General features: G+C 42.0%; 2 protein-coding genes, 1 long non-coding RNA gene and 1 other non-coding gene across 5 annotated transcripts; 1 reads left to right on the top strand and 3 right to left on the bottom strand.

The window, feature by feature from the left end:
* Window positions 1-1,798: 1,798 nt before the first annotated feature.
* On the top strand, window positions 1,799-4,756 carry LOC116196913 (protein NRT1/ PTR FAMILY 2.10-like). Its single transcript, XM_031526858.1, has 5 exons — window positions 1,799-2,361; window positions 2,547-2,764; window positions 2,946-3,502; window positions 3,584-3,929; window positions 4,016-4,756. Exons 1-5 carry the CDS (start codon window positions 2,268-2,270, stop codon window positions 4,577-4,579), a joined length of 1,779 nt encoding a protein of 592 aa, XP_031382718.1. The 5' UTR covers window positions 1,799-2,267; the 3' UTR covers window positions 4,580-4,756.
* A 3,218-nt stretch (window positions 4,757-7,974) lies between these two features.
* LOC116196595 lies at window positions 7,975-11,220 on the bottom strand. 2 transcript variants are annotated; one of them, XR_004154858.1, is made up of 4 exons: window positions 11,000-11,220; window positions 10,726-10,806; window positions 10,491-10,599; window positions 7,975-10,357 (listed from the first exon to the last, which is right to left on the bottom strand). It is a non-coding gene; the product is annotated as an uncharacterized LOC116196595 (long non-coding RNA). The 2 variants fall into 2 exon arrangements; XR_004154857.1 differs by having other exon boundaries at window positions 10,965-11,219.
* A 597-nt stretch (window positions 11,221-11,817) lies between these two features.
* On the bottom strand, window positions 11,818-15,832 carry LOC116196594 (protein CLP1 homolog). The gene is made up of 10 exons (XM_031526392.1): window positions 14,644-15,832; window positions 14,494-14,562; window positions 14,269-14,361; window positions 13,824-14,065; window positions 13,335-13,473; window positions 13,190-13,246; window positions 12,892-13,029; window positions 12,345-12,580; window positions 12,194-12,238; window positions 11,818-12,095 (listed from the first exon to the last, which is right to left on the bottom strand). Exons 1-10 carry the CDS (start codon window positions 14,932-14,934, stop codon window positions 12,008-12,010), a joined length of 1,398 nt encoding a protein of 465 aa, XP_031382252.1. The 5' UTR covers window positions 14,935-15,832; the 3' UTR covers window positions 11,818-12,007.
* Window positions 15,833-16,376: 544 nt separating this feature from the next.
* On the bottom strand, window positions 16,377-16,449 carry TRNAA-AGC. Its single transcript has one exon. It is a non-coding gene; the product is annotated as a tRNA-Ala (tRNA).
* Between the last annotated feature and the right edge of the window lie 274 nt (window positions 16,450-16,723).

Here is a 16,723-nt window from a genome sequence, read left to right as displayed (position 1 = left end):
AGATGAGAATAAACCTGAGGTGAGGACACTATCGTCAAGAAGATTATCATCGAGACACAGATTTTGTGATCTATTACAACTACAATTAACCGACAAATGCGAGTTAGTTTAAGTGGTTTGATATATCTTCCTTTTAAACAAAGCATTGAGTTCGAGTCATCATGTAAATGGAGAAAATTCAAGATTGAAGGGTTTTATCTTTTAGTGGGTTGATTTCGCTTGAATTTGGATTAATTATAATCTATTAAACTTCTCAATACCATGCAAATCAGAGGAAAAAAAATACTAACTACTACCATATTATATATTATCCAACATGCTATCATATATCATATGATTACCACTTACCACTATGTGATTATATATGCATTCATATATGTACACATTTATTGGGCTCATATTATTATTTTCCTATGAGAAGTACAATCAAATTGGAGAGTCCACGTCATGAATATGGACAAACACAGAACAATATTCAGACAAAGAAACCAAATATAATTATTGGTGACTTTGAACATTGCTATGGTATGTTCACATTGAATCAAGGCAACCATCCCAGTCACTAGACGGCCCGAACAGTTAACCCGGGGTCTGGACTATATGCGAAGAAATCAAGGTCTGCTGAAAATTGCCGGATTATATATGAAAAGATGAGGAGACAAGCATTGGGAGATAATTCTAGTAATCCATGGCTGGCCTAATTGCGTCTGATTCATACTGAAATGACTAATCATGGAAATGATACTGCAAGGAAATGGAGGGGAAGAGGAGAATGTGTTGTATGGAATATGGAGATCGGATGTTGCATAGTTCAGTGGCTGAAGTACTGTCGTTATTCCAGTCCAGCATTTCCGCACATGCATGTCGACGGAGGTGGCAACAAAAGATGATGACGGTGGGGATGAAGTAAGCAAGGCCGAATTTTTATAATTATCGTGACCTGATGTTAGTATTTTAAACATTATGGGACAGTCTGCCATAGCCATACATTACATAGACTATAGTTTGACGTTGAAAGGATCTTCCAGCAGCTATCTCTCACCTCCGTTGAGGTCTTTTTCTTCCCCTAAAGATAGACAAAGAGGACTGGCAACTCAATGATGAACAGAGTGAAGTGTGAACTGGTACGCTCAATCATTTCGTCGCTCTTAAATAATATCTCGAATTGGAATATTATTGATGGATAAAATTTATGATTATGAGAGTTTTACTCCAGTTTATTGGATAGATTCAACTCAAACTGAATTAGTCAAAACCTATTGCGCTTCCAGATACTAGGGCGCATATCGAAAAAAGATTTTGTTCGGTCCGACTAGAAATCCTTCAAATGAGCACCCGCTTTGCCTCCCGAGGATCTCAGGCCTCTTCCATTAAATATTGGGTCCATTTCTAAGTCCCCTGTTCCCTAAGCCAAAGCCATGAGGAGAATTACCAATGGCCGAATCCTGTAAATGGCGTTGGTGACTTACGGAATGCATATACAAGGATGAAATTAGAAAGTTACTGAAATTGTCCACCGAAAAGGAAAGTTACTGAACTTATAATTGACAGATGTGTTATGGACAAATTTCTTGTTTGAAAAAGAAAATTGACCAAGGATAAGGGACCCTTTTTGTATGTCAGTGTGCTGAATAAATGTTTACATATAAAAATCCATGTCTATTTTAGATATCTGTGGTGACATCTCTGTGGGTTATACAAACATATTGATCAAAATGAGGTCATTTAGGAATTGGAGACTCTCAGTCATGTGAATGTCGCCTAACGCCAACAGCCAAAAGCGACGTCACGAGACAATATCCTGTCTTTCTGCCAGGACTGATGAATAGAAAATTATACAACTCCCTCTCGAACAATTTTGCTTTTTACTCTTTTTCTTTTTTCCGATAAGAACACGGATATATTTTCGTGTCTAAATATCGACTTGATCCTGATCATGATCATGATTCTCTGAATATTTCAAGGTCATCAGATCTGAGCTAGAGGGTGAGGGTAGATATGACAGTCTCGAGGTACGAGCTAGGATCGGTTCGGGGATGCAAGACCATAAAATTTTATCCAATGAATAAACGAGCAATAATATAAGAGAGAAGCCTCTTTCATGAATATCGTCTTTCCCCATATATAGAGGCCAAAGACGCGGTTGAAGTTTCATTTCTTTGTCTTCATCCTCTATGATCTTTTCGTTCTCTCCTTTCTTTTATTATTAAGAGAACATTCTTATTTTCTTCACGTAATTAGAATACAGTGAACAAAGTGTGCTAGCCATGGAAGAAGAGAAGGCCCAGAGAAATGGTTCGGTTGATCATGAGGAGCATAAGCCGGTCTACAGAGGACTTAAAACCATGCCCTTCATTATCGGTAAGGCCGGGTTCTTGGGCCCCTTCCGTGATTCATGATTGCCCGCAACGGTCTAAACCATTGTCTGTCTAAAGTTTTGCTATCGGATATCAGAAACCATTGTTTGGTGCTAGTAATAGATTAGATAGAGTCGAACCGATTATCATTGACACGCAAAGGAAACGATGTATTTCAATTTGCTGCAGGGAATGAAACATTTGAGAAGCTGGGAACAATTGGCACACTATCAAACCTCACAGTCTACCTCACCGCTGTGTTTAACATGAAGAATGTGAGTGCTGCCACTCTCATTAACATCTTCATGGGAACTTCCAACATTGCACCTTTTTTCGGAGCATACCTCTCCGACACTTATTTCGGCCGCTACAAGACTCTCGGCTTTGCTTCCATCTCCTCTCTCCTGGTATGGTGATATCCAATCCATCACTTTTTTTTCGCAAGAATGTGTCTAGTACATCAATTTTCAAGTAGTGATTAGCTGGCCTGAACAAAGGATATAATCATTCAGGGCTTGTTCTGAAGATATCTGGTAATTATCCGTCGGCACGAGCTTCTATAGTATGACGGCATAATTGTTGTGACAGGGCCTCATTGTGATCAACCTCACGGCAATATTCTCTGCTCTGCACCCTCCCCAGTGCTCAGCCCAGTCCACTGCCTGCCTTGGTCCGACAGCTGGCCAATTGGCCTTCCTCCTCACCGGGTTCGGCCTTATGGTCATTGGTGCCGGTGGAATCCGCCCTTGCAACTTTGCCTTCGGCGCTGACCAGTTCGATCCCACAACTGAATCAGGCCAACGGGGAGTTGACAGCTTCTTCAACTGGTACTACTTCACCCTCACCTTTGCCGTGATGGTGTCCTCCACCCTGATTGTCTATGTGCAGTCCGATGTGAGCTGGGCCATCGGATTTGCTATCCCCACAGGTCTCATGCTCTTGTCCTGTGCGCTCCTGTTCTTGGGCTCCAGACTATACGTCAAGGTGAGGCCCGATGGGAGCCCCATCACCAGCCTTGCCCAAGTGCTCGTGGCTGCTGTAAGGAAGCGGCGGCTGACAGTCCCGGACCAGCTGGCAGTTAGTCTTTTCAATCACGTGTCGGAAAAGTCCATCAACTCAAAGCTCCCTTATACTGATCAATTTAGGTACTCACGACTTTCGGCAATTAATTTATTTGCATCATTCATCATATTGGAGTAAGCTGATGAACGGTCCCATCTCTCCAGGTTCCTTGACAAATCTGCTGTCATAACGCCGGCGGACCAAATCAATATAGATGGCTCCGCCTCGAATTCCTGGAGACTCTGCAGTATACAGCAAGTTGAGGAATTGAAATGCATTCTGAGAGTGATCCCGATTTGGGCCTCTGCGATCCTCTACAGCCTCGCAAGTGCCCAGAACCATACCTATGGCATATTCCAGGCCCTGCAGTCGGACCGCCGCTTCTCCCAGAGCACTAACTTCAAAATCCCGGCGGCATCGTATTCTGTGTTCATGAGTCTGAGCCTCACAGTGTGGATTCCCGTCTATGACAGGGTCCTAGTCCCGGCACTGAGGAGGGTCACCGGCAAGGTATAGTAGCAAAATCTGAAGTAATATTTCATAGATTTGGTCCACAATGTCTTTCTGAAACCTTTTATCATGTTTTCTGTCACCAGGAAGGTGGGATCACAGTGCTCCAGAGGATCGGCATCGGGATAGTCATCTCTGTCCTGTCAATGATAGTTGCAGGACTCGTCGAGGAGAAGCGAAGAAATGATGCCCTGACGAAACCGAGTCTAGGAGTTGGCCCAAAAGGCGGGGCAATATCTTCCATGTCGGGTTACTGGCTGGTTCCGCAGCTTGCCTTGGTGGGGCTTTCCGAGGCGTTCATTTCAATTGGGCTGGTGGAGTTCTACTACAAGCAGTTCCCTGAAAACATGAGGAGCATCGCGGGGGCTTTCTCAACCACAGGAATGGCATTCGCGAACTACTTGAGCGGGTTCCTCGTGTCAACTGTCCACCACATTACCGTGAGGTCTCGGTCCGGGGATTGGTTGCCTGAGGATCTGAACAAGGGGAAATTGGATTACTTCTATTACATGATTGCTGCCTTGGGGGCCCTGAACTTCGGGTACTTCTTGGTCTGTGCTAGGTGGTACAGGTACAAAACTGATTCTAATAGGGGAATTGTCGAACTGGCCTTGCAAGAAGCCGGTGGATCGGAAAAGCTTTCAGTCTAAGTCGACTCTTATTTTTTTATGCCTGCAAACCACGATTTTCTATGTCTAGCTAGGTGCAGTGAGCATGTACAGAGTGGTCGCATTTTCACCTCCCTTAGCTTTCACTCCGTTAATCGAGATTCTCACTTTCAGCCCTGGAGGCGGGATCAGCTCCGAGTTAGATTATTTTTCACTCTCTATCTCTGTTCCTCTCATCCAAAGGATCAAATTTATCGGACTCGAGTAACAAGTTACACCATACTTGTGCACATTTAACTGCACGCTGGAGCCTAGAAGGTCGGTCCAAATGATAATGTAGCTCGTTTTCTACAGAGAAGACGGTACGTTTAGTGGGTTCGACCGGAAGATGTGTTAACCAAACAGTTGAGAATACCTTTGAACTCTATATCAAGTTGGCCAAGCCCATCCAAAATTATCGACTTGATTTGCTGTATGGACTCGATGTCTTGAGTGTAGGTTTAGGCTCGACCCAAATAGAGAAATGAAATAGAAATATAACAACGCACCTCGTAGATCAAGAATTGCGATCGCCTATAAAAATATTGAAAAAGATTAGGGAAAAAAAAAGAGGAATGGTAATGCGGGACATCGATCCCGGTACCTCGGCTCTACCATCTTTAGCTACATACCCTTCTGATTTTGTGTTTCATGGGTAAATTTGAATACGGAATTCACAAGGATGAAGTGTGACTCATCCATTTTTTACTTTCATGCTCACCTTACAATAGAGAGCATGTGATTTGAGAGTCGCAATGTATGAATTTCAGGATGCTCGTGCAATGTGACTCAAATGTGCTATGAGACCATGACTTTTTTTCCCCTTTTTTTTTGGGTGAATTATGACGCCAAGACTTTGGAATGGCTATTTCAAATTTTCCATACGGAAAGCCTCTTTTGTTTCACAAATTACTTTTCCTATTATGTCCAAATTTTCTTTGAAGGAAAAAAGGAAAAAAAAATCGCCTCCTGTTGTATGCTACTGTACTATATTACTAACTCCGAAGCTCTTCGACTTAAAATCGAATTAGGCGAGTTGTGGGCTTCATTAGATCTGTCGAGGCCACTTGACCATTCAAGTCAGGCGTATACTGTTAATTAATTCACTCCCCGTCCTGCTTAGCTTCAACATGAATCACGTATAGATATACTATCAGGACATTTGATCCTTCTTAATTCCCTAGGAACATTAATGGGTGCATGAACATATGCATAATGAGAGGCATGGCAGCATTCGTAAATTAAAAACGGGAATAAACCCGCGCTCTGGGGATGCTAAAGTCATGAAAAATGGTCAATGTGGACATTGGACATACTCTCGTTAAAGTTGAAAAGCTTAGTTATATATTATTATAATATAATAATTACCACTAATCAAGGGATTGGGGGTATAGTATAATGCATATGTATCTGGGCTCATGGTTTGCTATAAGAAGTTTTAAATTAGAGTCCATCACGAATATGGACAAACACAGAATAGTAGAAAAGCACACTAAATATATTTGCTGAGATCAACTTTGGACATTGCTATTACGTTCACACGGGATCAATTCAACCCTCCACTAGCCGACTTGAATGAGCCAATGAGTCATGACGGACAATATGTGAAGAAATTAATAGCTAATAATCATGATAATCAAACCTGAAACCTCTTAATTGATAGGTGAGGAAGTGCGCCTTTATGCTACACCCTCTTTCTTATATGTGAAGAAATCAAGGTTGCTCAATGTTGTGTCAATTCCCTTTTTTTTTTTGGTGAATACCATTGAGTCACTTTCTCATATGGATTTAGCACGTTCATATTTTTCGTTCATTTCCGCCATACCAACATTTAAGCAACCACCTGCTTTGTACGTCTACGATATCCTAATCGCGTATGTTAAGTAAGTTTTGTACGGATTATAGCCAGATGCAGGTATTTCTTTAGCTATGTCTTTCGCTGATCAAAAAATTAGTAAGTGCGTGCAATGAAAGTTAACAAATTCTTTTAACTTGTTTTAGTTTGTTTGAACGTTTAGTCATTCACATATGAGATAAATTAGACCAGTAGTGGTTGTATAATTTAATAAGCTAATGTAGTGAAGAGAGTTAAGGGGAAGCTATGTACGAAGAAGTTGGAGAAAACTTGGAATTTGAAGCAAGGATAGATATAAGATGCTACATAATTAGTTCTCATCCTTCAAAGACTGAGTGTAATAGCAGATTCGCTATTAAAAAAAAAGACATTATTTATATATAAAATATAAAGAAAAAAATAAACTAAAATTATTGAATACACCTTAGCAACGGGAAGGTTAGGACTGCTTCGCAAGGTGTTATTTGAGTTTGAAACAAGTCAAAGGCAAGAAGGGAAAAAAGAAGGGTACAGTCTTGGGGTTGTCTTAAGGTATTCATGAAAATATTTGAACCTCTGTTTATAGTAGAATGGAATATACGTTCGTACTCAACTATTAAAAAATAATAGTTAGACAAGTAGTTAACATTGCGATAATTAACTAATCTAACCAACAACTCATAAGGTGATGTGAAAAAATTTGGTAAGGAGGACAAAAACGCTTGGAAATGATGCTGAGAGTAGACGAAGAATATGAGAAGAAATTTCACGGAATCGGCAACTTTGAATCCAATGGTTGGGTTTGATGGTCTCATCATCACAATTACCAGAATGAACATAAAAGAAAAAATTTCATGAGTGTTATTCATACACTGTGAATGAGTAATATTTATTTCAGAATTATTATAAAATGAGAATATATGAGATCGTTATGAGGCTAAGTTAAACGAGTATGTCAATCCCTATATGGGTTTTAAGGCATTTTTTGGTACGAAGTGGCCGCAACAAACAAATGATGACGGTGATGATGAAGTAAGCAAGGCCAAACCTTAATCATGAAACAGTCAATAATGTATAGATTAATGAAGTCAATGTAAGCTAATTCCTGCTTATCTTTAGCACTTTAGTCGTGGATTGTGTCTTATGAGAGTAGTCATGTCGGCCAAAACAGTTGTATATCGGAAAGGTAATTATCCACTACTACAAATCCCTTTTTTATTCAATAAACAAAGCCACACACAGATTTTTTTTTTTTTTTTTTTGCGTGCGACAAGCCATATATGGATTGACAATGAAGGATCTCGCACCTCACCTCATTGAGGCTTTTCCACTTCTACATAGATGACAAAGAAAACTCTTACTCAGGGATGAATCTCGTGAATAGCCATCATATCGATCTAATATTTGTAAAAACATCGGCTTTGCCTCCCGACCCAACCCTCCGCGGTCAAATCTTGGGTCCATTCCCGAGTCTCTAATCCAATGTCATGACGGGAATCACTGATGGTCCGAGCATAGACTTGTGGAATATTTGCATATGAATGAAAGTGGATCTTATCTGGACTTCCCTAAACAAATTTACTTTCAGAGAAATTTCTTGCTGAACAAGGAAAGAGACCAGAGGATGAGGGGGCCTATTTTGTATGTCAGTGTGATACATGTGTATAGATGTAAAACTCTATATATCTATTTTATATATCTGTCACTGAAATCAAAGGAATCGGGAGACCTTGTCACCTAACGCCCACAGGCCACGGCGACATCACCAGACAATTTCCGGTCTCTCTGCGCGGACTGCTAAATATAAAAATTATCCAATCCCGTATTTCGAACAGTCCTTTGTACATTTCGGACCGTCAGATCTGCACCACGAGACTGGAGATCGGGTAAATCCTACAGTCCAAGAGGTATAATGGATTGTCCTGAGCGGGCCCAAAAATTTTCCCTGGCGAATCAACAAGCAATAATATACTACAGAGAAGCTCTCTCCCTTGATTGTCTTTCCACTATATAAAAGCCGATGACGCCCTTGAAGTTTTCATTTCTTCCTCTTCATCCTCTACAAACCCTTTCTGTTCTCTGTCTGTGTCTGTGCCTGTGTCTCTGTTATTTATTTATTTATTTTTCCCTTTTTAAGACAACATCTTTATTCTCTCTCCATCATAGTAGAATACAGTAAGCAAGGTCAAGGTTTGCTGGCCATGGAGGAAGAGAGAGCCCAGACAAATGGTTTAGCTGATCATGAGGATCAACTGCCTGTCTATAGAGGTCTTAAAGTCATGCCCTTCATAATCGGTAAGGCCGGCCCCTTCTCGAGCTGCTTCCTCATTTCCCGACAGCCCATCTATATGCTTATTTTGCTGTGAAACATTGTTTAGCATTAGTGATAGTCTAGACAGATGCCCTGATTGACGCATGAAGGATACCATATATTTCCTGCAGGAAATGAAACATTTGAGAAGCTGGGAACAATTGGCGCACTATCTAACCTCACGGTCTACTTCACCGAGGTGTTTAACATGAAGAATGTGAGTGCGGCCACTCTCATCAATGTCTTCAATGGAACCTCTAACATGTCGCCGCTGGTCGGAGCTTACCTTTCTGATACTTACTTCGGCCGCTACAAGACTCTTGGTTTTGCTTCCGTTTCCTCTTTCCTGGTAATATCCCATTCCGTCACTTATGCACAAGAATATGTTTAATGTTGAACTGCAGTCAACATTAATTTTTGTTCTGAGAGTATTTGGTGATTGCCGGTCGAAATAATGTGACCACGTAGTTGGTGTTACAGGGCCTCATATCGATAACCCTCACGGCAACATTCCCAGCTCTGCACCCTCCCCAGTGCTCAGCCCAATCCACTGCCTGCGTTGGCCCGACATCCGGCCAATTAGCCTTCCTCTTTGTCGGATTAGGCCTCCTGGTCATTGGAGCCGGTGGGATCCGCCCGTGCAACTTCGCCTTTGGCGCTGATCAGTTTGATCCCTCCACTGAATCGGGCCGACGGGGAGTTGACAGCTTCTTCAACTGGTACTACTTCACCCTCACGGTTGCTTTGATGGTATCAGCCACACTGATCGTGTACGTGCAATCCAACGTGAGCTGGCCAATCGGGTTCGCTATTCCCACAGGTCTCATGCTCTTGTCCTGCACGCTTCTGTTTTTGGGCTCCGGTCTATAGGTCAAGGTGAGGCCCGATGGGAGCCCACTTACAAGCCTCACCCAAGTGCTGGTCGCTGCTGTCAGGAAGCGGCGGCTGACAGTCCCGGACCAGCCCACGGTTAGCCTTTTCAATCACGTGTCGAAAAAGTCCACCAACTCAAAGCTCCCTTCTACTGATCAATTCAGGTAAAACACAAGTTTTGACATAATCAATTTATCTACATCATTCATCATATTCAAGTAATTATCTGGTTAACTGTCCTATCTCTCCAGGTTCCTCGACAAATCTGCAGTCATTATGCCGGTGGACGGAATCAATATCGATGGCTCTGCCTCGAATTCTTGGAGACTCTGCAGTGTACAGCAAGTGGAGGAAATGAAATGTGTTCTGAGAGTGATCCCAATTTGGGCCTCTGCAATTATCTACCACCTGGCGAATGCCCAGAACCATACTTACGGCATATTCCAGGCTCTTCAGTTGGACCGCCTCTCCCGGAGCACCGACTTCAAAATCCCGGCGGCGTCCCATACTGTGTTCACGAGCCTGAGCCTCACATTGTGGGTTCCTGTCTATGACAGGATCCTAGTCCCAGCCCTAAGGAGGATCACCGGCAAGGTACTACAGAAATGCCCAATCCGATGAAATCATGTTAAACCGGCAAGGGTCACGTGGCTTGAAACCTGATCTCGTGGTTGCTGTAATTCTGGTCGATGATGATGGGAAGATCAGATGCAATCATGTTAATGCGGTTGAAGAGAATGTTTCTAACATATCCACGGCCTCCCTGTACGTGCATGATTAAAAGTAATCTGGTCAATAGATTCTTTTTTGCAACCCCCCCCCCCCCCCCCCCCCCGGGATAGGAGTCAGTAGATGGTTTAGATAGATACATTGGTTAGGCTGTATTATATGATTACCTGCCATGTCTTGATCCAAACTCCATTCATGGTCCCGGCTAAGCTTACATCTCTAACAATAACAGCATGAACTGTCTCATGCTTTCCGGCTTTGCCAAGACTTCCAACGCTACATGGAAGACAAATCAATGGAGGAAAGTTGCGCAAGCAACTAAACGAGAAAAAGATGGTACAGACAAAAATCTATATCACGGAAAAGTAATTATAAGGGTTGTTGCATTCCATAGTTCTGTACCTTATCCCCTGACCTGGGTTGCATAGGATCCCCCTGACATAGAGGTAGGATGAGTCACCCCAATCAAGACACAGTCATCGCCTGCGCAGTCAATAGTACAGTGATTTTAAGTTGCTAGTAGAGGTATTGAAGAGACAAGTGCAGAACTGGCAAAAGTTCCAGGAAGAAAATAATGGAGAATGCGTGATCTGAGTGATATGTATGCACGCCAGAGGATTCTTATGGCTCATTGGATTTACCTGTTCTTATGTGACTGTCCTCAATCAAGACATACCTAGACTGCTGCAAGTGCATCCCGTCGGTGTTGGGGCTCTGCTGAGGGGCCCTTATGCTGACGTTGGAAATAAGCACCCGAACGGACCTCTCCAGGGATAAGTGTGTCTGCGATCTGTCCCGGAAACTCAAGTTTCCAATGTAAACGTTCTTACCGCGGTTGAGGACAAATGCCTGAAACATAATGATCAGTGTCAATTGTTCCATTTTCAGCAGTGAAATAGTGATCGTGAGGTTATGAGAGGATTCCATTCTTAGTGTTGCGAAAGAAACGCGTACGCATACGATTTTCTTGCTTTTGCAAAGGTAACGGTCCCACCAACTGACCGTCGATAGCACCAGAGCCATCGATGAAGAGGCCGTCAATGTGCTGGAAATAGATCCAAATGTGACATTTGTCTTGTGACGACATTTCTAAGAGGACAGGTCTTATTTAGCTCCCGGTTGCAAGTGTGATCAAAATGATAGCGATCTAGCTCCATCTGGGCTTGGTTTGTGCCGACGCAAAGTTAGATTAGTATAAACATACTTTGAGCTTGCAAATTTGTCAGACCCTATACAACTACGCTGCATCAACCATCATAGTCAACAACTACTTATACGAGTTGACAAGACCATTGGTCCGGTCATCAGAAGCACCGACAAACTCATATCAACACAATTTGAAGTCAATACAAGTTCGGAAGGGGTGCCAAGGTGTTCACCCTCTTATTTGTGGTTATACAGACCGGTAAATCTTCTTTTGTTATAACATTGTCTTTGGACCATATCTCTTATGAATGTCACACTTTTCCTTACTATATACTAAGGAAAAAGGGAAAAAAAAATGATCAATCCAAATAAACTCTCATCTCATTTATAAAGTTATACAACTTACACCAAGGTTTCTGCTATATATGATACACAAAACTACCCAATGATATCAGTTACAAGCGATGCAGTGATCAGTACAATTGATAGATTTAACTTTAAGAAACGCGTAGCAGTCAACAAATCCTGCATCTCGAGTTCAGGTTTCAAGCCAAGTCAGGGTTCCCATAATTAAGAATTTGCTTGGGAGATCCCCAGTAGATGGGGCGAGGTACGTGATCTTCTTCCTGCCATTTGCAATTGATTTAGAAATTACAGGGTTTCAACGTCTATAACACATATTTCTATGATTAATTAATGAAATGATACGAGATTCGAGCTCAACCTATGTATGTCTACGTCTGTGACATATATGAACCCAGCAACGTTGCTGCACAAAGGAAACAAATGGTTAGATAGAACGACTTAAAAATTAACCTTCCAGAGGAATATGTTAAAAGGGCCAAAAGTGATATTCTTTGGTGAACTTATTTTACCTTGAGATTATTTGCTCCGGTTCTTTCGCGAACGAAACTGCGAGAACTACATGGAGCAGATCCCGGTTGATATTCACAGGTGCTAATCTCAGAGGGTCTGCAACAGACTTTGCACCGATCGGCAGCGCAGAGTGTGGGGCCTGGAGTCCGCCCCCAATCCTATAGATGGACAAATCACTGAAGTTGGCTATATTGGCATGCGGTGAGAGATCATTGCCTGGACCGTAGAAGTACTCCTGTAATACACGTCAGTGCCATCATAAGCGCAACGAATACAAGCTTAAGAATACAACATATTAATGAATTACCACTAGCACACAAATATAATCAATTCTAAACATGATATGAAATGTAAAATATCTAGATGAAAGAGACAAGATGTTGCTCTTTCAATCTTCACAATGATAATTGCCAACTCTTTTCAGCTAAAATGTTAAAATAAAGATCTCCATTAATTTTTTCTTTTCATCAAATTATTGAAGGTCAATATCAATCACTCATAGCTTCTATTCATAACAAAACAAAGAAAAGAGAAATAGTGACTCACCCTTATTCTAAAGCTCCTCGTCCTTTGCCGAAACTTATTACTTCTGGATACAACACCACCTGACTTTTGAAGCTTAACAACATCTACATTGGGATTGTTTTTCAACACATCTTTCTTGAGCATGCTGAAGAGTTTCTCCTGCAACCATTCAGAAAGTTATCTTTATACGTCAGAGCACTCTCAAAGCTGCTCCATAGCACGAGAAATTACCCACATCTACAAAAGTTTACGTAAAAGAGGTATATGCTGATAAGGTTTATAGAATAAGAAAAAAATGAAAGCAAGAAGCAGTATCGACCTGATCCAGGACCAAGACTACATTGGCATTGAAAGTAGTAATAGCATGTTGAATCAACTGCGTCAATAAAAGAAAAACATCACTACAATGATTTGCATCAATTGATATTTCAGTATCTTTAATATCCACTTTCAAAGCCGCTTACTTCATAGCCTACGCCTTCTATCCATCCCATGGTATTTATCACCATGCCTGCAGCTCTTGATTCAGCATTACCTGCAAACTGTCTCTCCAGAATATCAGCAAGCTCCTTTACGAGCACTTTGTACAAATCTACATTATTGCTGCAAAAATTAATTGACACACAGCTTATGAATTAAGTTTGAAGTTCAAAAAATTAAAAGATGTGACCATTTCCCAACAGCAAAGAAAACTAAAGAGACATGCTTCTTCAAATGCCACTGAGTCGATATGAAACCAGTGCTAGGAACATTACTACATTCCTTTTGAGCAGGTTTCTGTATCTCTCGAGCAAGTATTTGTAGTGTAGGAGAGTTAGCTAATGGTCATGATTTTAGCTCAGTATCATGTAATCAATATGACTTCTGATGTTTTACGTAGTATTGACAATTTGCATAAATTATACAGAGATATTGCAAACTAGAAAGAAGAACACCATTAATGCAATTATCACCTCGGAGTAACATGCCCATAGAAGTAAACAAGGGGCATTTCTAGAGGAACTCCTTCCACAGGGTCAATAGGCAATTCAATGGGTGTAGCAGCAATAGAGCCAGGTATAGTTATAAATCCTTGGCCAACATCCAAGTCCACAAAGGTAGGTTTCCAACCCTGTTTAGCTGCCCAACTGAGCAGCATCCTCGATAAAGTACTTTTCCCAGAATCCTTAGGTCCCACAACAATCACTCTAGGTCCCTGAAACACAGCAAAAACATCCTGAATTCCTTGCCTTACAACACAAACGGGTAAGGGGACATGGGGACTCATCTCACATCCATATATCAGGTGTTTCCATCATTCTTAGCAAAATTACAAACTTCCCAAAATAAACACGAAGAATATGCTTCCTCTCCGATTACATACACAAATCTATCACAGGACGACTAATGCAAGCAAACCTGAGAAGAATTGGAGTCAGGCGGCGATGCTCTCGCTCTGTTCCTGCGTCCTTCAAGTATGGCATGCACATTTACATAGCTGACCATTGGTGTCTATTGTCAAGCATCACAAAAACCACATTCAGTCACAAAACTGCGAGATAGCCTTAAAGCTTCTCTAATTCGATAGCTCGATTGAACATGCGAAGCCAACTAGCTGTCTCACCGGGAAACAGCAAACATTACCTCGTTTGTGGTATAATCAGATTCCGTCTCACCGTCCATCTCGATAGTTGCTCCATACCAAGTAAAAACCTGCAGTTGCATGAATTATTCAGAAAACTAATATATATTTATTGTAAATGTGAGCCCAACAAGTAGGGTTCTAAGCAGTACGGCAAACTTATGGCGAGGAGGAAAGGTAAGCCAGAATTCAGGCGGCAGCTCGGCACCGAAGATCTCGGCGGTGCCGGAGAGGAGGCGGAGGCGGAGAGGCGTCTCGTTGCCGACCTCGATCCTGATCTCGCACTCCTTGTCCAGTTTCACCTGCTTAATCGCCGACGTTGAGCCACCGCTGGCGCTTGCTGGCGGAACTCCATAAGCCATCAATATCGATTCGATCCGAGCTCTTGGAATTGGAAGTCTTCGTAAAATAACTCCGATGAGACTACAGAAACGAGACTTCATAGGTTCAGGGACTTGAGAAACGGTCTAAGCTTGCTTCAGTCCAACGCTTCTCCTCTCGGACAAGCTTATAGCTCGACCTCAACGGAAGAAGAAGATGAAGTGCCGAGACGGTGAACGGGACGGACCGGTGACCTCATGGCGGCCTGAAGCGGAACGTTTGGTCGGCGTGGCAGGTCACGTCAACGTCGGTCCGCCCAAAAACAGCCCAAGGTGGGCCGAACCTATCGGTATCGGAATGTTCAACTCCGTTTCCACTTGTTTGGTAAAGAGGAATTGAAATCCATTTCCCTCAAACGGGGGAATTCCAACTCCCTTAAAATCAGGAAATCTGATTCCTTTATTGCACTCACGGAATGGTATCATATCTGGAATGAAGTAACTGAAGCTCTAGGGACCTCTTCCGTCGGCAAGTCTTGATTGCACAAGTTCTCAAACTACCACTTGGTGCAGTAACGCTTGAATTTAACTCGAAATTCGAAGCCATAAAATTCAGAGTTTAATTGTTGCTACTGGGACTTTTGTTTCCCTATATTTTTCCTTCCCATGTTCCTTACGTGCACCGTAATTGCCCTCTGACCTATCTCACCATCCCCGTGCGGTTGGAAGCTATCTCCCACATCTTTCCGCCCTAAAATGGCGTGGAGAAAACCTCAATTTCCGTTCATACTCTCCACCGCAAACATCAAGTCAGGCCATGGAGCATGTTGTAGACGCCTTGCCATGGCTGTACCTCCCGTATGGCTACATGACGGTCAACTACGTCATAATATTGATTCTTCGGTAAGGCCTACATTGATAAAGACGCCTCCATGATAGGCTTCGTCGTTCTCGTCCACTTCGGGTACTTCGCCATAGACCTAAGACCGCTGCTTCATGGAGTAGCACCTCCTACATGGGTCTTGCGACTCATGAAATAAGGTGTTGCTTATTAAGACAATCGTGTGGTTCATATTATCAGATCCTGGGCTTGCCTTTTCGCACCATTTGTAGATGGTTAGACTTCTTGGCATGGGAATGTTCAGTTACTCCATTGCAACGATTTTCAGTGTGCACTTTCATTTACCGGTGAAGTAATAGTTAGGGAACCCGAATCATTCCGAATTTTGGGTGGTCATTCGGAGGGAGAGAGAGGCAAGGTAAACTTAAATCAGATGCTACTACTTCTACTGCTCAAAATATATTTTGGGTTATTTACGTGTTATAAAATTAACATGTCACGTGTGCAATTCCGTCAATTTTGAACTGAAAATTAGCGTCGGGATAAATATGAAATCAGCACGTCAACGTTAGGATATCTCAGGTAAAAAATAAAGTTTGAGTTAGAACTAAAAATTCCTTCAAACATTATGTTATATGGCGCAATTATCCCATATATTTTTCTGATGATAGGAGTCCGAAAACGTGAAGATAGAAAACTAAAAGATTGAAAAAGAGAAAAAGAATGGAGATGCGGGGTATCGATCCCCGTACCTCTCGCATGCTAAGCGAGCGCTCTACCATCTGAGCTACATCCCCTTTTGATGTGTAATTTCACACCGTTTATTACTAATTCAATCTCGCCTTATTTGATATACATATATGTATACTTTCTGGTTATGAGGGAGGCTCGTGTGCCTAAATAATGAAATAAAAATTTTAAGGGATTTTTACTTAAAATGACCTATGATTTGTCCGTTTTTTCAAATCTATCATATGCTTTTTTTTTGTCAAATCTATCCCATGGTTTACTTTTTATATCAAATCTATCCCGGCGTTATCTTTTCCGTCGACATCTAACGACTATGCTGAC

This window comes from Punica granatum, chromosome 2 (genome assembly GCF_007655135.1).
Source record: "Punica granatum isolate Tunisia-2019 chromosome 2, ASM765513v2, whole genome shotgun sequence".
Lineage (NCBI taxonomy): Eukaryota > Viridiplantae > Streptophyta > Magnoliopsida > Myrtales > Lythraceae > Punica > Punica granatum.
This window is presented reverse-complemented; position numbering and strand designations above follow the sequence as displayed.